We start from the raw sequence: 26444 nt of genomic DNA, 5'->3' as shown, positions 1-26444 counted from the left end.
ATGTTGGCCCAAAACAGACTTATATTCAGAAAAGATACAAAGAAGTTGGTGATCTGCATTTTATTGGAAAAATTATTGTGCTAAGTAGTGAAATGTTGAGTATTTATATATGTATGAAAGTTTCGTAATTGTGTGTTGCTTCGGATCTTATGGTTTAACTCTTGATGAAATATATGGAGAAAAACCCAGCAGAGTAGGCTATCCTGGTATGTACCATGGCTCAGTTCTGCTTTTGGTTTTTATTACTTTAGTATCTTGAAGTTGTCCTTTACCCTGGTAAGCAAAAGAGAAAGCAATAGGTTGCATGAAGGACAACTGTCTGCTGGAACAGACTCTTTACTGGAGGATCCCTCAACCGTCAGCCTACAGCTAATGGCTAATGTAGACTTCTGCTGAAATCAGCTGTCAAGCCCAAGAAATGTGCTGTTCCAAAACAGGGCTGTTCTCCTGTTAGTTTTTTTTCCTTCATAGTTTATTTATCTTCCTAATTTTAACGTTCACATGAATTTCTGTTAAAGATAGTATGTAAACTTCATCTCTGCTGGGTAAATACTTCATTTGGAAGGGCAAAAATTAAAACAAGTAAATAAATCTAGACCAAATGAACGTGCAGAAAGGATATTCTGTTACTCTCAGCAATTGGCACAAGACATGGTTTATCAAAAGACAAGAGTACTTGTCTGTGTCTGGTCATTCATAGGACTTTTTTTGTGTGTGTTGTGGAGAGATGTTGCATCTTTGCTTATTTTAAGCCAGTCATAAGATCATTACTAACATTTGTACATGTTAGTAATGATTTTACTTTTTAAAATCTGAAATCTGGACAAGAATGTTGATTAATATTGTACTTGCAGGTAACAGCTGTGCCACTGGAGTTCTACTGCAATGACCGAAGTGCAGAATATGAGCGCAGAGCACTGAAGGAAGGAGGAAGTCTTGAAGCAAAGCAGTGTGTACTCAATGGAGCCCCTGAGCTAGCAGCTGACTGGCTGAAGCAATGCTCCCGGTTCTTCCCAGAGTCTCCAGGAGGGCTGTTAGGGATCAGGCCTCAGAATGGCTGGTCTTTTATCAGGATACCAGGTAAGTTTGGAGGTTATCATGGAGCAGGGATTAGATAAATAAGGTCCTCTGCTCTTTGGTGGCAATTATGCTTGGTTATCGGCTTTTTGAGAGGATGAGGTGGTTGTGTGTTTGTTTTTCCTCCTAAGAGAAAGTTAACCCAGCTATCTTAAAAGACACTGATTTAATATATTCTGTCAGGAGTAAAGCTATGGATGGATACTGAACAAGTCTACTGCAAACTTCTCTAATGTGTACAAGTCTCTCTTAGCATGTCAGCCCTCCAAATGATTGTAAAGAGATGGATTTGCTTACTAAAGCACAGTCAGCTCTCAAAACCAAATACTATTTTGAGTTTGGAGATAGGAAGATTGCAGGAAAAGTAGCAGTCATATTTTGACTCCTAGTGTGTTGGAAGACTTTTGTATTGACCTAAGAGATCTCTTGTTGGTCTTCCTAGTGAAAGGATCAAGATTACTTGTAGCAGACTACAGGATGAGTTTAGGGACCAAATTCAGAGGAAATTGGCCTGAAAAACGCGGCATGAGGGATTTACTGAGTTTCAATTGGATTAAAAAATACTTACTCATATTTCTTGGTAAAATGGGAAAAAGATACCAGTGTACTAGTAAAGTAAAAGTGCTTCATTTTTTCATAGAATTAGACTAAAGTAATCCAAGATTTTCTAGAATTAGATGGCAATACTGCAGTGACTTTCATGGGCTGAACATACTCTAGCTGTTAGAAGATGGTCCTAAGGAGTGAGCAGAATTTTGCAGAAAGTACTAGAGATCTGAGAGATAGCCAAGAGGAAAAACAGCTTACACTGCCAGCTGCTAAGTTATTCCCAGACCCTTTTGGGTCAAGGATATTTGGCAGGGGAAGTTAGTACAGTAAAAGAAAAATGGTCTTTTGCTTGCTGTAGTCTGGTTTAAGAAGGTACCTCAGAAGTGCTTGGAGTCATTTGAAGCACTTGCACATTTGCACATATGTAGTGGAGAAACCATTTTTCATGAGCTTACACTGAATTAATGTTCAGTGACAGTTGATGATTTTATAGTTTATTTAGGAAATCATGGAATTGTTTATTTATTACTTGGAAACAGAAGATGAATCACTGTAGTAGAAAGGAGGGAAATGGTAATGGGATTGTTTAAGATAGAAGGCATAGAGAGAAGTACAGAGAAAAGTACAGAAAAAAGTACAGAGAAGTACAAAGAAAAGATGTACAGTAGAGAAAGGTCTGCATTCTCTTGAAAATACTTCTCTTTTAAGCTGATGACTTTATCATCAGCAAAAATATTTAGAGGAACAAAGATGGAAAACAAGCTTACAGGTGCAAGGTTAGGCAAATTGTCAAAGCACAACAAAGGATTTGGTTGAGAAGGTGGTTGGGGAGTGTTATGTAACGTTGGCTTAATTTAGGAGATGTTGGAGCTAAAAGTGGATTTTAAAAAAAGTGGTTTTGTGCAGCTGTGTTTTAATTACATGGCAAATAGCATTCAAACCTAAATTTATTCTAAGGAAAGAGGGCATATACCACAACAGGACAGCTCTGTTTATACGGGCAGGGGCAGGCACAGTGCATTGCAGAAAGTGACTGATGTGCTGCAGGAGCCATTTGCAGGGCTGAAGTCTTCCAAGTGTCAGATGGAAGGGTAGGTGTGAAGGTCTGTGGTTGATAGGTGACAAAAAGAAAAGGGGTAACCTCTCTCCCCTGGCCCTGATCTATCCTCTCCCAGACTCAGTGTTCCCAGTATGCTGGCAGCAAGCTCAGCTGCGATCACTGTGGGAATCTCTTGAGGCTTTTCCTGTTCTTTGAAAGAAAAATGGTCCTGGATTAAATGGCAGGAAGTGTCTGAGTCCTTTTAGCATCGATAAAAAGCACCGGCCTCGCTGGCTGTTTACTGTGAGAGCCAGCTAGCTCCTCACTGACCCCATTGTGCCGTGCAGACTGTCGGGAGGGGAACCAGGGGTGTCAACTGGAACCCAGACTTTATCTCTCTTTCCTCTGCTTTTTGCATATCCAGGGGTACTTTTCTCATTCTCCAGAGAGTGGTGAGCTCAGCTACAGTCATCGGCTAGAGCTCCTGACTGGTGTTATTTTGAGTCATAGTCATTTGTAACTATTCTTCCCAGGCCATATCATCCAACTGTATCCCCTTGTAGATAATTTATGTCCATATCCCTGCATGGCTGGAGGCAAAGACTCTTCATATTGAAAGCCATACAATATGATTTTACAGTTACTTTTTTTTTGGTCTGGTTCTCTTTTCTAGTTTATTTCATACAGTGCTGAAGAACACAAAAAATGCATCCTAGAGAGAGTTCTTTGATGTGCAGTCCAGGACCTCTGTCTCCTGACTAGCTTAAAACGTTAAAAGTTCCTTTGATGCTATTAAAAAAGAAAATGAAAAAAAAATAATCCAAATCCAATCCAAATCTTCATTAAAGATCGAACATGTAGGATAGCAAATTTTGGAAAGCCCATTTGAAAAAGTGACATACCACCTTTTTCTTCCCCTGAGGTAGAAGGGAATGAGAAATAGAAGTAAGAGAAACTAAAGGTGGAGGATAGTTGTGGGGGCTTTTATTTATTATTTTATTATTTTTTTAAATTATTAGTATTTCCTCCCCCCTCATTTGTACAGTTGTGTTTTCTGAAGATGGCATGAATAAAGAAGTACATTTTCTGTTGCCACTCTCCAGAATTCGTTCTTTGAAGCACTAGGTGGCACTTCAAGTATGCAGAAACATTTGATCTTTGAAAACACAATGGTATCAAGATAGCTTAAAGATACCAGGTTAAAGTTAAATGGTTTTCTCTTCCAGAGATGATAAATCTTTTTTGTTAACTGAAATAAAACCAAAACTTTCTGGTCAGTGCAGTCTGCTGCAATGCTAAGATATTGGACAAATTATGAACTCTTAATATGTTGCTAACTTTTCAGGCTGTAAGACCATCCTTGTAATTTGCATTTTATTGCTATTTAAAAATAGAAACTTACACAATGGAGACCTAAGGAGCCAGCAGCAAAGGACATGCATCATTTCCAGTTACCAAACCTTAATTCTACCTATTCATGCCTGTGTGAGAAAAAGAGTTGCATTTTGCTTTTAGAAATTTCTTCAATCTGAGCCAGGCAAGACTGACTTTTGAACAGACCCTGTTTGTTCTCCCAGTTTCCTTCCAGTCAGATGGCTTTTAGTTAATAATTGTACTAGTTTGACATGTGTATCTAGACTTTCCATGGTGCTTCACGCTATTTAATTCATTCTGAAATAGCAAGCTGACCAATTAGAATAAAAACAGAATGTGATGGCTGTACGGATCTGAAATAACTAGTAATGTTTTGTGTAAAGAGTAAACATTCCTACCGTGCAGAGTTTTTCACATACGTAGTTGTATTTTAAAACCAAATAACCATAAGTAATTTCCATTTTTATTTAACTGCCTAAGTTCAAAGTTTGGTTTTCCTTAGAATAATGCATGAAACTATTAACTATTTGTATGTAATTGAGACCAGGTTCTGTTCTAGTGTGTGCCATTGTACATTATGTTGCAATAAGAACAAATGTCAGCCTGAGCTGTGCTCCTGAGTTTTCCTTACAGTGTCTCCATGACTTGACTCTCTAGCTGATGAACTCCTTAAGGTAGTTGCTAATGATTCAAGCAACAATATGGCACTTGCTCCTGGCAAACTGGGGAAGAGCAAATAGGAGAAAAACAGTGACTATTCAGATAGGCAGGCAAACAAGAAAGAGGAGAGCTTTCTTGTCAGATTCTTAGCTAGTGAATTGCAGGATTCTTAGCTAGTGAATTGCAGGACCATAGCTCTCATCAAAGGAGAGGCTGTTCACAGGATTGGTTTCTAGTGCAAATAGATTAGCTATTAATTTCAAGTGCTATTGACAGCTTACCATGTTTTTTATTTCAGAGAGCAGCACTGTTAACCACATCTTCTGTTGTCCTAATGTAGACCCCACTAACTCCAGCATCAGGTCCATTATTTATATTTAAGTTAAAGAATATTTTTGAAAGCAATCTTGATTGAAATACTAAAGTGATTAAGATAAAGTGATTAAGTTTCTGGATAAAAAGTGTTGCTGACTATTTTTTTTCCTCACTGTTGGAAGGATAAGAGGGAAGCATGCCTTGTTTTTACAGTTTTAACAAGTCACTGTATACTGGGCCTTTTCTCTGCCAGTATAAAGTTTTCTCCTGTTGTTGAAAACCTTTGTTCAAAAGAACAGCCTTGGGTGGTGCCAGTTGTTGTTTGAAAAATTGAGATGGGTCAAGTTTCTAAATTCCCTCCCTGCAGGAAAAACTTTTTAACACACTTAATTCTTGGAGATTTCCCCTGAATACTTCCTGGTTTTTACAACCTTTCAAAAAGGTGTATTAAACCTAGGCATGTTATTTCAAAATGAGCTTTTGAATGAAGTGTAGAACAGCCACATTCCTACTTTTTCTGAGCAAACCCCTTATTTTATGTGCAGGAATCAAACTTAGCCCTCAGTGCCACATCACTGCACTTAGGCGCTCATGGACTCTGTTGCCTGCTGTGCTCATAAGATCTCTTTACGAATGCTGTTGTTTGATCTGTAACCTCTGTTCCACTAGTATAAATTTGGTTTTAGTTATATGAAAATGCATGGTACACAGATGAATGAATTAAATTTTGTATATTTCTTTTTAAAAAACCAGAATGTGGTGCAAGACAGTTAAACTGCCTTCCAGAAAGCTGGATTTTCTTCAGCCCAGGAGTTAATTCATTCTGTGCAATGAGAAGTGTGCAGAAGTCTTACCCGCTAGGGTTTAGAGAATAGTACCTGCTAAACATGTAAAAAATATTTGGGTTCTGTACTAGCCTGCACCATCTGCAGTTGTCAACTTTCCGTTTTGGCTGTAAACATAAATTCAGACATCCCAAAGAATAAAGAATTATCAGTGGCCTTTCCAACAGATAATTTTTTTTGGAAGAAAATTTTTCTTCATCCTCTTTCAACAGTAATGTATTGTTTACTGAAGTTTATGTACAGAATGTACAAACAGGAAGATATGCTTCCTGAAAAATACTTCATGAGCAGTGCTGAAATAGAGAGGACATGAAGTTTAAAATCTGAAGTGACTTAAAAGATTGCAATCTGGAAACATTTCTTAAACAACAACCAAAAAAAGCAATAAAGAAAACCCCCAAAACCGCAACAGCAGCAAAAACCCCCACAAAAGCAACCTCAGAAGCAGACAGCAGGGAAGAAAAAAGAAAAGTTAAGGCAAGTGCTGTGAAGGGGCTGTTATTTTAAAGTGACCTAAAGAACTGTTCTTCCCGTTTCATGTTCGTGAAGGGTTTGATCTTGAAACTAGATTTGTGGAGGGTCAGGCTCACGGTCAGCAGCAGGTAGCAGCAAATGTCCCAGGGACAGCAAGTTTTCCCCACTGTCAAGGCATGTTGTGGTTGTTAATCTGGTCAGAATGAATCCTTAGAAGAGGCTGTCCCAAAAAGGACTGAGTCCATAATCATGAGGAGATGAATCTGTGATGAGATTTTGCCAAGTGGGTATATTCATGTGCTCCTGTCCTGGCAAACAAAAGTTGTTAGCAGTGTGAGTGTGTCAGCCAGAAGGGATGTTGCAGTTTGTTCCATCACAGCTTGTTACTTTACAGATGATAATGCAGTGAAGTGCTATTAAACCTTAGAAGTTAACTTGTTGCATGTAGCTGTTTTGGTTTTACTATTTACCTTCTTTTCTTCCATTTCTTTTTAGACAAAGAGAGTCTGATAACTGACAGTGGAAAACTTCATGCTCTTGATCTTCTGTTGACACGGCTGAAATCTCAAGGACACAGAGTTCTCATCTACTCCCAGATGACACGGATGATTGACTTACTGGAGGTAGGAGAGCTATAGCCTACAGAAGACAAATTCTGAAGATGCAGGTTTAGTAACAGTGTTTTGAAGAAAATACCATCATTTGGATGCAGCAAACCTGACATCAAATTATTTTACTGAAGGACACATCGTAAATACATTAATATGAGAGCTGCCCTACAAAGTTATACTTAAGGTTCAGCCAGGTTCAGCCTAGTGTTATGCTTCCACCAGTGTACAACAGCAGATGGTATGGGGAAAATGCACACAACTAGTGATACTTCACAGTTAGTGAGTGTCTTAATGTCCAACAGTTTGCAGCTTGATGTCTTTCTGAGCCAGTTGTGCTTTCTGTATATTCCAAGAATCCTAAATGGATTCTTCTTTCATGAAAGCATTCAGTTGCATCTTGAGTTGTTGTAAATGTTGGTCATTTGTACTGCCCTGTGGTAAAAGGTTGCATGGTTTAATTATTCTCTTGCTGGTTCTCAGTTGCTTCCTTCTACTTTGCTTTCATGCCCATGTGTCCTTTTATTGGAAAGAAGAAGGGAAACAGTGATTAATTTTACATTGTTTATGTTTATTTTAGTTTCACAGACGTCTACTGTTCCCTTCTATCATCTTATTTCTATGCAGAAGTTTGGTAGATACTAATAATAAGAGTCTCCCTGGCATATAAAATAGGAAAGAAATTATTAAGTAATTACTAGTTATTTAAATAGTTAGTCTGCCTTAGAAGAAAAAAAACGAATCAAAACTTGATTAGCAACCATGCCACCAAAGAGCTAGTCTGAACAGACATTTGTATGAGGACTATTAATTTGATTTCCTATCGATAATACTTAGTTAGAAAGAAATACTTTTGTTTCTCTGGGCTTCTGTTGAAGACAGTGAAGTCTGAGTTTTCGGCTGTATCTGAAAAAAGGATTTTCTTGTGTCACGATGTCTCTGTTCCTTAGCAGTGAAGGACTGTAACTTTTATGACTATCCAATTCTGAGCAAGAAAATAGGAGACAATTTACTTTAGTTTCAAAGTCTGTCCTGTTAAAGTTTTCCAACTGTGAATAGTTAGTAGGTGGAAGAATATTTGCATTTGGCAGGATAATTCAAATACTACTAAAATGTGGAGATCTTGTGATTCCTCAGCCATTAGTCCTAGGTATACATGAGCTCCCTCAGCAGGGTTTGACATGGGATGCTACTGTCTTCTCCACAATGAAGCAAAGAGAAAAAAGTGAGAAGCCTGAATCAATAGCTGCTTAAATCATGAGCGGCAGAGCGTTTTAAGGTCAAAATAACAAGTGACAAGCTGAATTTTGTTTTTGCTGCTGTGAGGAAAAACAGAACTTGCATGGTTGCAATTCTGTATTTTGGCTCTTTGCCCAGCATTGCTTCACATGCCTTTTTTCTGGCAAACATCGGACATGGTGCAGGTTTGTTGACATCCTGCATTACACCATGAAGCTCATAAAGCTGAGTGTTTAGTGCTTCTGTCTTTTCTGTTAGCATTGCATTTTAATGGCTTGAGAGCACACCACTTTGCTATTCTGCTCAGCTGTACTTGTTGGCTGTTATTACCCAAATAACCCACCTACCAAGTCCTCTGGTTTTGTTTCTCTCCACACCTGTACCAGAAGCTGGAGTTAAGCAAGCTAAAAATCAAGTAAGGACTCAATTTGTAAGAAAATACTTGCAAGAGTTATGTAGCAGTAGATTTTTTTTTTTTTTCCTGATCTGAGATATCAAAATCCATCCCCTCTGCCTACTTGAATATGAAAGAACCTAAGATGTCCTATTTCTTTTAACAGTATTTTGACTGTGTCAATGTAACTGCTGCAGTATCATGCTAACCTAATTATGCAGGGCAGAGAGCACAAAACACATTGTTTACAAAGTTATAAAACCATGTTTGTTTGATTTAGCTTCAACTGAAGAGCAGCTGCTTAATTCAGCCATCTCAAAATGCCAGAAACAAATACAAAAAGGAAAATTATTTTCTTTCAACAGAAGGGGATAATGTATAATGTCGGTAATGTTACTTCATGCAAATGTGTATTTTATACTATTCATTGTGTCTTTCTCAGTGTGATTGCTTTTTCCTGTATGGAAGAGTAATTGCCCTTGATTCTAGTGGGAATCGCATTGCATTCATGTGAAGAGGGGTCAAATTATATTCTGCATGAAGTAAAGTGTCTTAGTTATATTCTACCAAAAGTCCATTAGTTGTGTTAAATGATAAGAGGACTCGGGTTGGTCTGTGAAATAATACAAAAGGAAAATGTTTTCTCGTTTTTGAGAAAGTATCAGTGTCAAAGCCCAGAAGACTTCAACAGCACTGCTTTTTTACCATACTCAAGTCATTATGTGGTGTTCATTTCCTGTAGAAATACTCTGTTGCCAGGGTCACTTTCATTAGTTATCCTAGATTGATACTTCTGGTATCTTATACACTGAATGAGATTGGCAAGTAGATTTTTCAAGCAAGTCTAGTACAAGTATTGATGAGATTAAAGCCTCCCCATCACTCCTTGTGGGAACTAGAAAAATGAGCAGTCATCAAGTGCCTTCCACAGTTACACTGGGGACCAGGTGTATTACTACTTAAATAGTCTTTTTTGCCATCACTCCCATGAATGCCAGGATTACAGGGGAAGAATAGCTTATTCTTTAGTATCTTGTGCCTTAGTGGAAATGTCTAAGGTCTGGAATAAGGATAAATGCACCTGATCAAATAAAAGTAGTTGTTTTCTATTTGTGCTGAAGTTTGTTTAGAAGACACTGATGAAGAGATAGTTAATAGCAAGATGAAGAAAGACTAAATCAAGATGTTGGAAGGCTGAATCACCATAAGGGCAGATAAGGACAATTACTAAGAAATGGAAGGAAAATGCCTTTGTGATAACAGAAGATAATTTATCAAATCTGGAGAAAGGTCACATAGTGCCTAATTGATGGTTGTATCTCTCTGGTTTTAGTTGGTGACAGAAACCTGTCATAGAAATGGAATAATAAATCAATAGTGAATTAGGCCATCAGTGCCTGCGTGGTGAAGTAGCTGTTCTCTGCTTTAAACTTCAGTTGTTGTACTCTGGAAATCATATCAGCCATGAGCTCTGTTTTGTAGAGGTAGACCAAGTGTGACTTTGGCCATTTCCACTTTGTTAATTTCATTTACATATTTTTATCTTTCATCTGCCACACATTGAATCTTCTTTCCAGTCCAGCAATCTTTTTCCCAGGTTCCTTATAGTATGGCAGCTCTTTCACCTTTTCTGCATTAGTGAAGCAGAACAAAAAAGGAACAGTAGCCCTGAGGGAGAGGTGAAAAGGAGAACTGAGCATGTTACTGTCAGAAGGTTCATTAGAGTGAAGGCACTGCCATGTCTTCTCACAGCACATCAGTTCTGTATCTGCTGAACACTACAGCTTGGAGCAAGATGATTCCAATAGTTCTTGCTGCTAAAGTGCCATCTGTTTCCTTTCTGTCTTCATTTGCAGTCACAGCATCTCCAAAAGACACATGAACTGCTAGGGTTAAAGCTGGTAAATGTAACCAGCAGGAGTTGCATCTTGTCAGCCAAGCGTCACATTGAAAAAATATTGGAGTATTTTCCCACAGAAACTCTAAGGATATCTGCATAGCCTGAAGAGCTTTCTGTGTAAATCAGATTTTATTGACAGTTGCACAGGTAGCAGAGAGTGCTGGGTGACTTAGTGTGAAAAATGTCTCTCATTGGAAAAAGCCTTTGCCTACAGCATTCCTGGTTGATGCCATTTGATTTGTGTCCCAGGCAATGGTTTCAGTTCTGCTGCTTGGCAAGAGCTGTGGGCTGACACACCAGTGTAATGTTCAAAGTGTTCATGTATGTGGTAATATTCACAGGTCCTTTATTAATGAAAGAGATCATGCACAGATGCTAGTGTACAGTACCAGGTTTTTAAAACCACTAGTCAAATAGTTTAAAATTGACAGGGAGCAGATACAGTTGTTTTGTTGGGAAAGGTTCACTTACACAGTGAAGACTCAGGTTTTAGTAAAAATTTACACTTCATGGAAAAAAAAAAACCCTTTTAGTTATTTTATTTGCCTATTTATTTATAGAAAAAAGCATGTTACTGTAACACTGTCTGCAGTGCAGTAAATGCATCCTCAACTCTGAACGGACATCTTAATTTCTGTCTTTATGAAATGCAAAAACTGACATATTGCTGAGTAGCTTTGATTTCTGAGTTTCTATTATTAAAAAACATTGCATACATAAGGTTGTTTATAGCGTATTTGTTGACAACATTTAGGGTTGTTGGTTTTTTTAATAAGTAGCAGTTCTGCTTTTATTGTTTATGGTTTTTTTTGAAAGAATCAAGATTGAACAGTTTCAAAAGCAACTATGGTGTGTGTTCTTTGCAGGAATACATGGTTTATAGGAAACATACCTACATGAGATTGGATGGTTCCTCAAAGATCTCCGAACGAAGGGACATGGTAGCAGATTTTCAGAACAGGTACTGTATTTTACAAGGTGTTTCTATGCAAAATTGTGTGTACATAGACACATGGCATAAAATGTAATAAAAATAAATGAAATTTGCACTTATCTTTCCTGATATCAAATGGACCTAATTTATCTGAAACAGCTTCTAGGTGGTTTGCTGACCAGAAGTCACTGGTGTTGATATTGAACCCAGTTGTATTCAGACATTTGTCATAGATGAAGCAGTATTGGAACCAAATTTAGTGTATCCCCCTGTTGTGCTTCTTGTCATGCCAAATATGCTATTGCTTATAAAGAAAGGCAGCAGATGTTTGTTGGTTATTGTATGCTCTGACAACTGACACTGAAGATGAGATTTTGAAAGTGACCTGTTTTTCTGCAGAACAGACCATATAAGCATAGTTTATTAAGAAACATTAACATAATATACAGGTGATAAAATGAAGATTTTATTAGATGGTAAGATATGCTGACACTTTTTGTTTAATAAAACAAAATGAATTCTTGCAGTTTTTACAAGCACATCAGGAATGAAGAGTATGTAATTATCATAAATTAATACATTTCAGTATAACTTTGTCTTGACTAGGGTGCAGTATTTATAATGGTTCAATTTGTGATTATTATGTTTACTTTTAATAATGAGATATGGCTTAATAAAACATCACTTTAGTATGGGAATCGACAATAAGGCTGCCCTTTCTGGATGTTGATGTGATCTTGTAAGAAGGTCACTTTGCTTCTGACTTAGGTTCATAGGTTGTTGTTTATTGCAGGGTGAAAGTAGCATTCTAGACTACAGTCCTTCGGTTAGTAGTCCCAGGGTATCGTGTCTGACATTAGTGGGGGAAGCCATATACGGCGTTTCAGGCCAGTGGTTCATGAGGCTTGAAAGACCTGAAGAACTGTGTTCTAGTGAACTCCTCAGAGCAATAAAACTCAAAAAGAACCTGTGCCAAATACCTGAACTGAGAGGACCTTGCAGATTATTATGTCCCCCTGGAATCCTCGCTTTTCTTCCTGTAAGGTCCTTTAACCAGAAAAAGAGGAAACCAGAATTAGGTTTTATTAATGAGTGGAACAACTGAAGAAAAATAATCACTTTGGCAGGAAATCCCTTTGAGATAGAGGTCAGCCAGTCTAAATAATAATTCCTATTAAAATGTTAGTTGAGTTCCTCCTGTACATTATTACCTTATGAGGAATATTTCTAGGAAAAAAGAGACTGAGACTGAACTATCCTGCAGCATGTCCTAACTACAGAATGCTAATTTAATCCTGTGGTCTGTGTTACTGTCCACTTTCTTTCCTTCCCAAACTGCATTTCCAGAAGCATTTCACAGGTGGATGTTCAGGTGACTGTCTGTGCACATTCCACTGTTGCTACAAGAGTGAGAAGATTTCCTGGCCAAGGAATACCTACATAGTGAACAGGCACTTGGTGACTCCTTTAGCTTTGTACCTGCAGGGTACAATCTAGAGACTGACAGCTCGGATCCAGTTCCTCCCAGCTGTCCATAGCTCAGGATGGATTTTTATACTCCTAGATTTTGGATTGCCAGAAACCTCTATAATTTTCAAGTTCATAGTGCTTTTTTTGTGTGTGTTAATTCGTAGTTTTCATTTCCGTGGTCTACTGGTAATTTCTTTAGAGGTGACAGGGGGAAATCTCACCTTGGACCAGAATGAGTTCTTTGAGAGTCTGTTTTTTATGATACAGCCTTGCCAGGTACTTGTGAATGTCTTGAAGTTTGAGTCCTCAGAAAGTACTTCTAGTAGACCTTCAAGGATATGGCTTCCAAAACCCTTAGTTTTTTACATTTGTTGTACTAGAATATGTGTAATAGCATGCAACACACCCACACTTCCTCCAAGAAGGGCAAGAAAGACCCTTTAGATTTTGATTACTGGACTTTGAAGGACAGACTGCCTACCCATAGTCAGTCAGGAAGGGAATGTCCTATGCTGTTCATTCAGCAAGAATTTCTGGTGCTCTACTAATTTTGCATGCACTAGTGTACAAACAGTGTGGTACCAAAGGAATGTGGCAGTGCAGAGTGTCTTTTGCTAAACAGAGGACTTTGCTCTGTTCCTGCTAAAGTATAGTATGTCAGCCTCTTTGGAGTCCTTATTGGGACTGTCTGCTTTTTTTCATTAACCTTTTCACAGATCCATATGGTGTTCAACACTTTTAAATACTGCTGACCCCCCAGTGGCACTAGTGACCTTAGGAGAAATCCTGGTTTTTGCTGTTACCACTTGAGTTTTCATCAGCACTTGGTCATTCTATGTATCGACCTGTCTTCTTTGTCTCCTGTGTGTGCAGTGGTAGAACTGCCATTGACTCTTGACAACTGTGGCCATTTTGTCTGACTTCTCAGACTGTAGATAGGGCTTAGTGCACTGTTACAGGTACTTACCTAGTGTGTCCTAGCCTCCTCAGTTATGTAAAGGATTATTAGGCTTAGAGGATTATTCCAAGTCAGGTGTTGGGATGCCTCATCTCTCTTAGCCATCATCCCTAAATCTGATGCTAGCAAGTCTAACCCTGAGGACTAGTATGACTGTATTAGGATTTGTGGGTCTTCCAAGGAGGTGTTCAGAGATAGTTTCCTGAAGTGTGTTGTGAAATGACAATCCACCTAGTAGGACCTTCTGTCCGGAGGGCCATGTTCACCAAAAGCAATGGGTTTGTCATCGACTTCCATGCAGGCTGAGGAGTCCCAAGGAATGTGGATGTAATACAGTTAGTGCAAACTGAAAATGCTCCAAGCTGGGAAGGACAACATGTGTACAGTATTGATGGAGTTCACTTAGAGACACTGTGTCTCAAAGAACTTAAGTTAGATTGAAATTAATGCCTCTTGCTTTTTGTACAGTATCATTTTTACTGTCTACATAATCAGCCCTGAAACATTTAATGGTCAATCACAACTGCATTGTTATATGACTGAAATGAAATTATTTATCCCCATTTTACAGATTACAAAAAAATGGACAAAAGAGATTCGAATTTTTTATTTGAATCAGCAACACAATTAGGACTAGAGTCATTAAGTTCTTAGGCTGAAGAACTTCCGTTTGTGCCAGTGGACCTTTGGATGGACCTCTGTATTTGCAAACTTGCTTTTATCTTAAGATTATTCCTTCCTCCCCCCCTCCAAGTTGTTTGTTCTGTTCAAAGCACCAAATTTAGAAGAAAACTTGAATCTACACAGTTTGGACATTTATTTTTCTTTCTTTATCAATTGAGCATTGTTAAGGCAAGATTTTTTTAACATCTCTGAGTTCTGTGAAACAATAAATTGTTCTTTGTCCATATGAAATCTTCATTTCCAATGTGGGCAGGATAAACAAGCCCTGGTTTATTTTGATAGAGATTAATAAGCTGCTATTGCAAACTGAATGTTTGCATGTTCTAACAGTCCTGATTTGTAGATTACCTTCTCTTACTCATTCATGGGTTTTTTTCATGTCCATGAGCAGCACAAAATGTTCTTAAGTGTTCAAGTAATAGAAATAGCCCAAATTACTTTATATGGGTCAAAAAATTTACTCCTGTGTTTATTTCTTGTTCATTGTGCACAAAATGAGGGTCTTTTAATCTCTTTATAGGAATGATATTTTTGTGTTCCTGTTAAGCACAAGAGCTGGAGGCTTGGGCATTAACCTTACAGCCGCAGATACGGTAAGTGAAGTTTGGGAAAGTAACATAGAATAAAAAAATCAGCTTACTGATGTTTAATGTTAATGTTCAGTATAAATATTTGTTTTGCCTGCCTCATATGTTTCCAACCACTGTTTTTTCCCAAGCTGCTTATCTCCTGCCTACCAGCCTCATGATTTATGTAGAGAATTGGTCTTTCTATGTGGAAGTTGTCACTCTTTTAGCCATGATGATCAATATTTTTTAGTACTGCCATTCACATAATGAAATTGCATAACCTCTTTGACTTTTCTCATATTTAGAATATAGTATTATCTTGATGATAAAAAGTTGTAGAATATTGGGCACTTAGTACGCAGTTTTTGGTTGCAGTTGGAAACATCTTCCTTTTCCCCACACTTTAGTACCAGAGTCTAGAAAGGAGCTGGATCCTTGAAGGGCTCTACAGATAGAACCATAGTATGATTTGGATTGGAAAGGACCTTATAGATCATCTAGATCCAACCCCTCTCCATGAGCAGGGACACCTCCCACTAGACCAGGTTGCTCCAAGCCCCATCCAACCTGGCCTTGAACACTTCCAGGGATGGAGCTTCCACAACTTAATATAAGTGTATGCTTTCTGATTTTTAACATGTATTTAGTCCTTATTGGTAAGCTTTTTTAAAATAATTCTAGGGAGCTCCCTAATCCATTGACTGCTTTTAGAAAGGTTTTGTTCTGAAGTAAACTATATCAGTGTGGACATTCTAGCAGGGAAGGAATTTCTTACTTCTGGTGGGGATCATGGGTTTTGAATTTTTTTTTTGTTTCTTCCAGTACAAATGATGTTTGTGCTGCTCTGGGAGATGTTTAATTGGTGTGTAACTTGCAGAATTTCTCACCTGTTTCAAAGAAATCAGCTGCAAAATCCTTGGTCACAAATTACTTTTTTGTAGAAATTGAAAGTTTTACTGTGAATAAGGTGTTTAGTTAAATGAATACTGGTCTTGGTGCTTTCGTCTGTGTTAGGCACTTAAATATACAATAGATTCTTTGAAAAATGCAGAACATTCAGCAAATGACTTTTTCATACAGTGAATGCTGTTTCATGTATGACTTTTTGCTCTTAAGGTTCAACTGCAAAGGAAGCAGTAGGACAGGTATCAGTTACCCTTTTTTCTGTTCAGAGAAGAATTGAAGTGATGCCTCTAAAGTACAAAGTCATTTACAGCTGAATATCAGCTAGCCAGGAGGGATAACCTGATTGCCACCTACTTATCAGAGGTGTAAACAGAGTGATTTAGGTGAATTACAAGGACTTGCATTCTGGAGCAGCTGCTGCTTATCACTAGGGAAAATATACTGACTTACATTAATTATTTATCTCTTCAAAAACAGCTATTCTTGTGCTTCTAACTCAGGACCTTGTGTGCTTGCAGATTTGACCCCAAGATAGACTGTAATCTTTAGCCATACAAAACCAAAGATCTCTGAATCAAATAAATTACATTTTTTAAAATACCCCATGATATTTTGCTCTCACTTAAATAGGAAGAAAGCAAGTATCTGTAGGATTTTCAGAGTTGAAAAGTTCTCTCGATTTAAGTGGCTTCAACAGAGGAAATAAAGAGACACAAGAACAGAGATGCTCCTGCAGGCTCCTGTCACGAGCATTTTTAGTTCTGTGTTTTTGTAACTTTCTGAATACTTTGCTGTCCGAAGCTTTTTTCAGTGTTTTTGTTTTGTATGCTTATTGGGCATAAAGTACTGTTGTAATAATAGGGTAATATCAGTGTAATGTGGCATTTCAGTTTTTTGTAGTAAAAGCACTAGAAGTGTTGGTCTCGACTAAATTTATCCAGGTTTGAAAGAAAAAAGAAAAAAAAGAGTATTACTTTTCATGTGAAATTCTAATTTAATGGGCTTCTTCTTAACGTAAGTAACACTACAATGGGTTAATGATTGTCAGGGTTTGACTCAGGATCAGCATTTAGACAACAATGCTCTCGATCTCCTCCCCCTTCCACCCAGGTAGGGAAGGAGAGAGAGGCTGAAGAGAGAGAGACTTTCCAGTTTGAAAACTAAACTAGACAGCTTTAATTAAATACTAATGATTAAAAAATATCCACAATTATATACAAGTATGTTCAGGAATGTGCAAAACCTTATTACCCCTCCCACCCCCAGCATCTCCTGAGCTGTGAGCAGTTCCAAAATGTCCCTGAGTGGCAGAGCAGACAGGAGCTGAGGGAAGAGGGATGGGGGTCAGAAATGCATGAGCCTAGGGATCAGTGGTAATGGATAGATGGAGTCCTCCCTGGATGCCTGGATGGAAGAAGGGAAGAAGAGGCAGGAATAAGGGATTGCCAAGATGGTTAATAATTAATTACAAGACAGAGATTCAATGTGATGACAAACATAGGAATTTTGTGCAGCTCTGTGGAAGAAGATACTGAAGACATTTTGTGGAAGTTGAAACATTCACACTGTCAGTTTGCATTCATCTGACATGCAGTGGAAAAGACTTGGTAGCACTGGGCAAAGCTAGCTTGATACAGCCTGCAGTGAGGTGGTAATTTTGTGGGGTGTGTCGCAGAACTTATTTTTATCAGTATATTGAATTTTTTTTCCCTGTTTAATAACTGTGGTGCTCTAAATGTATGGCTGTATTTAATCCTTTCTGTTCTGGTGTTCTTTTGCAGGTAATTTTCTATGATAGTGACTGGAACCCAACAGTAGACCAGCAAGCCATGGACAGGGCACACAGGCTCGGCCAGACAAAACAAGTCACAGTGTATCGGCTGATCTGTAAAGGCACCATTGAGGAGCGCATCTTGCAGAGGGCTAAGGAGAAGAGTGAGGTAGGAGGGAAGAAACGGTCTGGAACAAGAAGTTACAGAAACAGCATCAGAAAACACTTACCAAAATGAGTAAAGAAAGAGAAAAAGTATCTGCAGGGAGACAGAAGCCAAAAGGGAATGTCTTTGTTCAAATAAGCAAATCTGTACCCCTAACACAGCAGCCTTACAGCTGCACTATATGAGCTGGGAAGAAGCTAATTATTTATGCTGTGGCTGCACAAAAACTTTCTTCTGATGGAATGAGACTGCTCAGGCTTCTTTAAGACTAGAACTTCTGTCTTCGCTGTGTCAGGGCTACTGATTCCTGTCATGTTACACTGTTACACCACAGCCTATATTTTTTATAAATAAATTTGGAAGGTAATCAAATGAAAATTATTTGAGGTATAAGGCATGCCAGAAGAGCTGTGTTCTGCAGCATCAAGCAGTAAGTGTATCAGAAACCTCATGATGGTTTGTTGGCAAGAAAAAAATGCTAAACTTTCTCTGGTAGCAGTATGTACAACATTCAGATGGTTTGTGTACTCAGGGTTTCTTTTGGCTTTTATCTTAGCCGAGGTGCTGCAGCAACTGAAGCATCTTCAGCTGAATGCATTCACGTTTCCCTTGTGGAAACTTACCCATTTTCTCTAGGACATTGCACTAGAGTCACCTGATCTCACCCTAAATGTTTTGCTGGTGATCTAAATAATCAAAATACATTCTGCATAATCCTCTGTGCAGATTACTTGAAAAATTGGACTGGTAATTTATTTCTGAGAGGAGAACCACTGTGTTTTTTCTTTTTGTTAGCAGTATGTTAGCACTATTATAATTTGTTGTTTATTAGATGGTGCTTTAGAAGAAGTGAAACTTCGCACAAGGGATTGTCGTTTTCTGCTTCCTAGCTTGGTTGCTTCTTGCATTTTACAACTGTAATAATTACTCTTAATAAATCTTTCCTGGAATTTTGCTACTAACTTTGGTGTGATAGAGACAGTGAGTCAATTCTGACTTAGACAGATGTGCTGACATCTTTTTTTGGCTGGTGTTCAGTGAAGGGTAGTGCAAATAGTTGATAGCTGCTTGGAATAATTTTTCCTTTTTCTCTCTTTTCCTTTTTTTCTTCCTTTCCTTCTAGATCCAGCGAATGGTGATTTCAGGTGGCAACTTCAAACCTGACACCTTGAAGCCAAAGGAAGTGGTCAGCCTTCTGCTCGATGATGAGGAACTAGAAAAGAAACGTAAGTGAAATTCATGTTGCAGTGTTTTTACCATCTTCCACTTCATTAGCTTGTGAAATCTGTGGTTTTATCTCAACTAACACATGTATTGCTGATAACAACTTCTGTTTCCTGGCTCTTTTTATATTACCAACTCATGTTAGTACAAGCTGGTTTCGTATCACTGCTGAACTGAAGTTGTGCAAGAGAGACATGATGATGTGATAAAGTTTTTACTGGCACTCAGTCAGGATCATTACATTGTTCCTGAATGACAAAGCTTTGACAAGAATTATTTAGATCATGACAAGAAAAGTATTAATAAAAATTGCTTTTTATCACACTTTTGAAGCTGGATAAGAGGTTTATGCTTTTATGTTGCTTGAAAGAAGAATTTCACTGTAAAACTTTTTTTTGTTACTTGGATACAAATAATTTTAATATAGCAGTGTTTTCAATGTGTTTCAGTGTTAATACAGCTGACTTTTCTTCACAGTTCTGTTAGAACTGGAATTTCTTGTAAAATTCACAAAAGGGTGTGAAGTATTTTTCCAGTGGTGACAACTTTGTCTTTCTTTTCCAACAGTGCGTCAGCGTCAAGAAGAGAAGCGACAGCAGGAAGAAACAAACCGTGTGAAGGAACGAAAGCGTAAAAGGGAAAAATATGCTGAAAAGGTACTTTGATGCAAAGAGGTTGCCTGTGTCAGCGACAGAGCCAGAAGAGCCTCAGGCTCACTGTTAAATGTGGTGTTGGAAGCATTTTGTGCAAAGGCAATCTAATGAGTAAAGCCTTCTTCCCTTCACCATGGAACACCAACCTGTGGCACTTCCCTGCACAGAAGAGGGATAGTACTAAATACACAATCCCTACTTACCTGAATTTCAGTATCATTAGCAATTTGAAAAATAAGGAAGTACTGTGTACCCAAACCAAGCTGTAGATCACTGGTAGGCTACAGACAGCCATTAGAGGACTTGTGCTTGAAAAAACCCCAAAATTATCAACTGATCATTCTAGGCATACAGAACACAGATAAACCCCATATAGATGGCTGTGTGGCTTCCGTGGAACAAGAAAAGACCATTTGGTTTAAAAAAGGTCATTAAAATTAGTTAATGAAAATTCTGAATTTTTGAGACAGGGAGGCTTTGCATTAAAGAATTGGAACTTTATGTAATGATAGAGAATTTCAAGCTCACTCCAAAAGATCATGGAAAACGAAGTAATTCTGTAAGAGTAATTCTCTGTCATTCCAGCTATGTTAGGAATAAAAAATAACAACCTGAACCCTACTTAAATCTAAAGAAGGAGCCTTTAAGTGATCTGGTACTGTGTCCTTCAGAAACCTATGATGGGAAATTCTGGATGTAGCATTCCTTGAGTTACAATGCTGCATTAGATGTTGAGATTTTGGGTTGCTTAATGCCTTTCTTCTTTTTTGTCATATTTTTTTTTATTTATTTATTCTGGTATTTTTTTATTTATTTCAGAAGAAGAAAGAAGATGAATTGGATGGGAAGAGAAAGAAAGAGGCCATGAACCTTGTGATCCCATTTGTTCCTTCAGCTGATAATTCCAACCTGTCTGCTGATGGGGATGACTCCTTCATTAGTGTGGACTCTGCCATGCCCAGCCCTTTCAGTGAGGTGAGACTCACTGTTGCTTTCAGCTATACACTATTTAAGTTGTGGCCTTATCTCCTGTAGGGTTCTTGCTTTCTGTTCTCTTAGCTAGTGTAGAACTTCAAGAATGTGGGAAAGTGCAATGTCTTAAAAGATGAATCATAGAAATGAAAATAGTTTATCAAAAGCATAACAGTTGCTAATAAGCTTCTTTACAGCTCATGTTACTTGACATTCCTGTATTCCTCTCTTCATTTGCTCCATGCCTCCCTTTTCTTACAGCAAGTCCATGCCTCATCTCTCCTCCCTTTCAGCCTCTGAAATTTTTCCTGCCTGCAGCCCCACTTACTTTCTTCTCTATCATTCTCTACAACTACCTGAAGGGAGGTTGTAGTCAGGTGGGGGTTGGGCTCTTCTCCCAGGCAACTAGTGACAAGATGAGAGGGCATGGCCTGAAGCTACACCAGGGGAGGGTTAGGTTGGATATTAGGAATCACTTCCTCATGGAAAGGGTATGAGACATTGGAATGGACTGTCCAGGGAAGTGATGGAGTCACCATCCCTGGAGGCTTTTAAGGAAAGACATGGCATGTAGTGCCATGGTCTAGCCAGTGTGGTGGTAATAGGCTGGACTTGATGATCTCAGAGGTCTTTTCCAGCCTCAATAATTCTTCGATTCTGTGATTCTCCCCTTTTCCCTGCCTTTGTCATTCTCACATTTATAAACTTAGGCCTTCTTCCATACTCGCACCTTCCATAGCAAGAACAGTCTCTTACTGCTCCTGAAGCAAACAGTGTCTCTCAAATAGCTCCTTGACATTCAGTTTCTTTGTAAGTAGTCCTCACTAGTCTCATTACATCTCCTTTTCTGCTTGCTTCCTTGCTTCTGATTCTGAATTAGTGTGTTTTTCTCTCTGGCATTTAAATTGTACATTCTCAATGGCACACATACTATTTTCCTTTATCTTTTTATAAAGAATTGCAAATTGGTTTTCACATGTTTTGTTCTCTACCTTGTTGATTAAGTTTTCTATGTTGTATTGACCCCTTATTGACAAAGTTTTTATTAGCAGTGGTAGCAGGTTAAGAATCCTGTTGTTTTCTCTCATGCAGTTGAAGATACACAGTTGAACAGCAGTTATTTTAAATCTCTACTGAGACCATTAGTCCCCTCTTCTTAGCATCTATTTTCATGAATCAAAATTAAGTAGCTCCTGGAGGTCTTTACTGCTGCTTAACATGTAAATCAGGGGGTGTGGTGTGATTAGATCGTGTGTCATGCTGCTAGTCTCACAGAGAAAATGAGGGAGAGCAGAACACATACCAATTAATTACTTGTGATTGTATGTCTTGTAAGGATCTTACTATGTTTGTACCCTTCTCTTCCCTAGCCTGAGAAGCTAACAGCTTTGTTCCCTGTCACGTTTAGATATCCATTAGCAGTGAATTGCATATGGGCTCTATCCCCCCCGATGAGAGCAGCAGTGATATGCTTGTGATTGTGGATGATCCAGCTTCTTCAGCACCTCAGTCAAGGGCAACAAACTCTCCTGCTTCCATTACAGGCTCAGTCTCAGATACTATCAATGGTCAGTACTTTTGGCTTGACTTACTACTGACATTTATTAAACATTGACTTTGTATGGGTAGATAATATATTGTCTGCATTTTAACCAAAATATATATATGGTTGGCAATATTTGGGGAAAAAATGCCTTCTCATTGGGAAATTACTTCTGATTGGTAGGAAATCTGTTTATAGTCTGTCATTCACCACACATTCTGTGTTGGTTACTCTTCAAAGTTGTGTCCTTTGTTCCTGTGCTATAGAGGGTTTGGCTTCCATTATGCACATATTTACCAAATTGCAGACAGCTACAAAACTAATAATCTGTAAGCTTTTCCTTGAATTTGCTGTTGGGCTAATAATCAGTTGTCTGTTTCCAGTGGGTGAGTGGAGCAGCTATAGTTTTAAGTAATGGCAGATGTTTTTAACTACCATAGTTTTCTACACTGAAATAAGTAGAGCCATAGTTCTTAACAAGTTTCTTTAGAGATAGCAAATGGAAGAAACTTTGTATCTGTCTTTCAAGTAAGGAAAAGCTTCATCCTGAAGTAGAACCTAGAATCCTACACCTATTTGTGGATTGGATTCACAATAATAAATAGTTGGAGTTAATAAGATGTGGTTAATGAAGAGAGAAGTTTTAAGTACACATGATTTCTTTCCATAGGATGACTGCTAGCAGTGTCTGTATCCATGTCAATTAAAAGTATCAGTTAACGGGAACAGTTTAATGTGAATAGCAGACAGTCATGACGCTGCATCAATTTGTGAGTCCCCTGAAACACTACAGCACTTACCATTTTAACACTCCTTTTGTTAAGGTGTTTCAATGCAAGATGCACCTTTCTCTGGGAGAGGCCAGTCAGGTCGAAGCCGGGGTCGTCCTAAAGGTGCGAGCGGCGGATCCAAAGGCGGCACCGGGAAGGGCAGGAGCCGGAAATCGATAGCGGGAAGCGCGGCTGCCATGGCAGGCGCCAAAGCGGGGGCAGCAGCAGCCTCGGCAGCAGCCTACGCAGCCTACGGGTACAATGTCTCTAAAGGTATGTGGGGAGGGGGAGGCAGCAAGCTACCCTAAGCAGAACCAACCACGTGAGTTGGGTGATTGCTTTTCACAGCCTGTCAAACAACAGATAAAAAGGGTTGTATTGTTGGTATTGCTTGTCTGCTATATGCTGAGGTCCAGGCAATACACAGTGTTGCATGATAATGGTGTGAGGGCATAGCCAGTTTCACCACAGATGGCCTTGAGAGGCTAGTCCTGCAGAAGTTCTGTTCTGCCATTTGAATTCTCTCATCCCAAATGTTCTTCCTCTTGTTTTTTGTTTTGGTGTCCAGACAGATAGGATGCTGTTGTTTTATGCCATGGGTGTGGCTGTGGTTTTCCTGCATTGCTGTCACATTGAAGTTACAGCATCAGGTTCCAAAATGTGCACAACTGGTGGTGGAGCTTCAGCTCTACACCAGCTGAAGGTGGCCCAGGGTATAACTGCAAGATATTTTGTATCTTAAGGACATCCCTGTTCATTAAACTCTCGTAAATCTTGAATACAGGGTAGTCTTAAGACTGATTGTTAGCGTATTGTTTGTTGTTGAAGAGTCACAAGTGGAGTAACATGCTGACATGGAATTTGATTCTCTTTTTCCATTGCTAGGGATGTCTGCAAGTAGCCCTCTGCAAACAGCAATTATTCGGCCTTCTGGACTAGCAGATTTTGGACCTTCAAGCGCCTCTTCTCCCTTGAGCTCCCCTTTGAGTAAAGGAAACAGTGTTTGTGGGACCCCCAAAAGCTTAAACCTGACCAGCACTCTCATATCAGAAGCTCCAGTTCGGAAGCAAAGCAAAGGTGCCCACACCTCGGGTGGTCGGTAGTAGTTTTGAACCCCCAAAGCTTGAACTGTGTTGGCTTTCAGAGTAGACCACCCTGCCAGTTGAAGGCATGCAAGCAAATGCCTTGTTGCTGTCCAGCACGTGTGTGAAAAGAAAATCAAAGCACAATGGGAGTGGGTGGTTTATGTGAGCACTTTGATTATGTGTATTCCAAAAAACTATCTTTGCAGACACTGCGAGAAGGAAGGAAGGGAGTCTGGGGTAACTGGGAGGTTGTCAGCTTGTGTTTTATTGATGCATCTGACAAGGATTCCCAAGAAAGCATCCAGCTACTCCACGCAATATCCTGCAGCTGTGTGTGCTTGAAGTTGCTGTTAGTTTTATCCTACAAGATCAGTATCTGAAGCCCAGGAGTGTCCTGTAGAGTCACATTTCTGCACTGGCAGTTGGTCAGTGTAGATGTGGGATAATTGGGGGCTAAGCTGAAGATGATGTGTGATCAAAAAAAAATACTGGATTCTTCTAGTGTGGGCCTCTTGAGTTCTATAAAGGTTTGAAATGCAAAGGAAGGTGTCTCAGGTGGTTTCCAGGGAATGGACTCTCGTCAGCACCATCTGTCAGGAACAGGTTATGAGCTGCAGAACACAGAGTGTGCTGGCAGGGCTAGTGAGGGCAGCAGCACTGCCTCTGCATCACACAGTGGAGGGAACCACAAGTGAGTGATTTGATTTGTATTTCAGAGTTGTGTTTAGAATGATTTCTCTCACTTGTGAGGTGTGCAGAGCTCTTAAAAGCTTAGAAACAAAGGCTCTGTTTGTACATATCTCAAGAAGAGGAAAAGCAGAAGTGCTAAGAATGTTTGCTGCTGCTCCTCTCACTGTGCTATAGCACAGTGTGGTTTGCAGCTTGCAGTGCTTCCAGGGGAGCGATGAAAAACAGTCGTGAGAGAGAAAGAGGGAACTGTGACATTCCCCCTTCCAGCAAATCCTGGGAAGAAAATTGTCTCTTATCCCAACCATCCATTGACTGTTCTTCCAGTGTTGTTTTCCCTTCATTTTTGTGATCACACGTACCAGCTTGGTTGAGTTCACTGCGGTGTGTGGGTACCAGTGGCTGTGTCCTGTAAGGCTGATGGAAGGCGGTGCTGCCAGTGCCCATCTGTGTTCTCATTCTCTAGTTGCTCCTTCCCTGTTCTTGATGCACAACCCCCTGTAGCCCCTTGCTTTGCTGTAAGCGTTGTCTGCATTGCACTGAGATTTAGGTGTGGGGCAGTACTTGTCTGACACGTTGAATTAAAAGGCTGTTCTGCCGGGGCACTTTTATCCCTTGAGAGAGAAGTAAGTTGAGTTGCAGGTCTGGACTGTGACAGCAGAAGATTACTTTTTTTTTAATTATTATTATTATTATTATAATTTTTTTCCAACCCCAAATCCTTTGCCTGGCGTCCTACAGTGTGGAGCGAGTGCTTCCTGTTGGCTCTGCCTCTAATTTGCACACCTGAAAATAGCAGAACTGAGCTTAGTTAGATTGATTTTTAAACAGATTTGCAGGGGATAATTGAGGGGGGAGGTGATGTTTAATTAACTCATGAAGACTTCCCCCTTCCCCTCCTATTCACATGTATATATGATATTTAGAGGGAATCAGACAAATGCCAAGCCTTTTTTTCTCTTTGAATGTGCTGTCTATTTTTATAACTGAACTTGTACATATGTATAAAGAGAGACACATCTTTCTTTTACTAACTGGAGAAGAAAATCTTAAATAAAATGGAGCAAGATAATTTTATGTAAATCAGCGTCTTTGTGGTTTTTTATGCATATAGCTGGATGAATGAGAGGATTAGGGGAGAAAATATGGAGAGTGTGCATCTAGAGACACGTGCTGCTCAATGTAATGCTTTAGAGTGTCTACACTCCTCTGAGTATCTCCTTTGTAACCTTTTTCAGTTACAACTCTCTGCTTATTACATGTCTGTATTCACTGATTATTAGGAAATCTCTTTTGGAGTAGGTGTGCAGCAGATCACACAAAAAAAACCACAAATGTAATCTGCATAATTGCATAGTACCTGAGCTCTGATGGTTGAATTCAATACATTTTGGAATATCATTCAGTATTGTTTGGTCTTTTTTTCCTTTTTTTTTTTCAGTGTGATTTGAACTTTTTGTATAAGGTCTTCTTGATTTTTTTTCAGCCTGTTAAGACAGTTTTGTCAATTTGGTGCTATACTTTTGGAAGGTGAAATTATTGTTATTTTAAAAACTGATAATATAAAAAAAAATAATT

The 26444-nt window shown here is 39.0% G+C and overlaps 1 protein-coding gene across 2 annotated transcripts in view; it reads left to right on the top strand.

Moving 5' to 3' along the window:
- INO80 (INO80 complex ATPase subunit) overlaps positions 1–25949 on the top strand; it is a 70945-nt gene extending 44996 nt beyond the window's left edge. For both annotated transcript variants that reach the window (XM_051620727.1, XM_051620728.1), the window contains exons 26-36: positions 855–1080; positions 6829–6956; positions 11341–11435; positions 15041–15113; positions 17777–17935; positions 19056–19158; positions 19724–19812; positions 20629–20784; positions 22190–22349; positions 23149–23367; positions 23980–25949. In XM_051620727.1, coding sequence (XP_051476687.1) covers positions 855–1080; positions 6829–6956; positions 11341–11435; positions 15041–15113; positions 17777–17935; positions 19056–19158; positions 19724–19812; positions 20629–20784; positions 22190–22349; positions 23149–23367; positions 23980–24197 — 1626 coding nt within the window. In that variant the 3' untranslated portion in view covers positions 24198–25949. The remainder of the gene's footprint in view (positions 1–854; positions 1081–6828; positions 6957–11340; positions 11436–15040; positions 15114–17776; positions 17936–19055; positions 19159–19723; positions 19813–20628; positions 20785–22189; positions 22350–23148; positions 23368–23979) is intronic.
- Positions 25950–26444: the final 495 nt, after the last annotated feature.

The sequence above is a fragment of the Apus apus genome, chromosome 5 (assembly GCF_020740795.1).
Source record: "Apus apus isolate bApuApu2 chromosome 5, bApuApu2.pri.cur, whole genome shotgun sequence".
NCBI lineage: Eukaryota > Metazoa > Chordata > Aves > Apodiformes > Apodidae > Apus > Apus apus.
The sequence above is the reverse complement of the archived record's forward strand: the minus strand, read 5'-3'. Positions and strand labels throughout refer to the sequence as shown.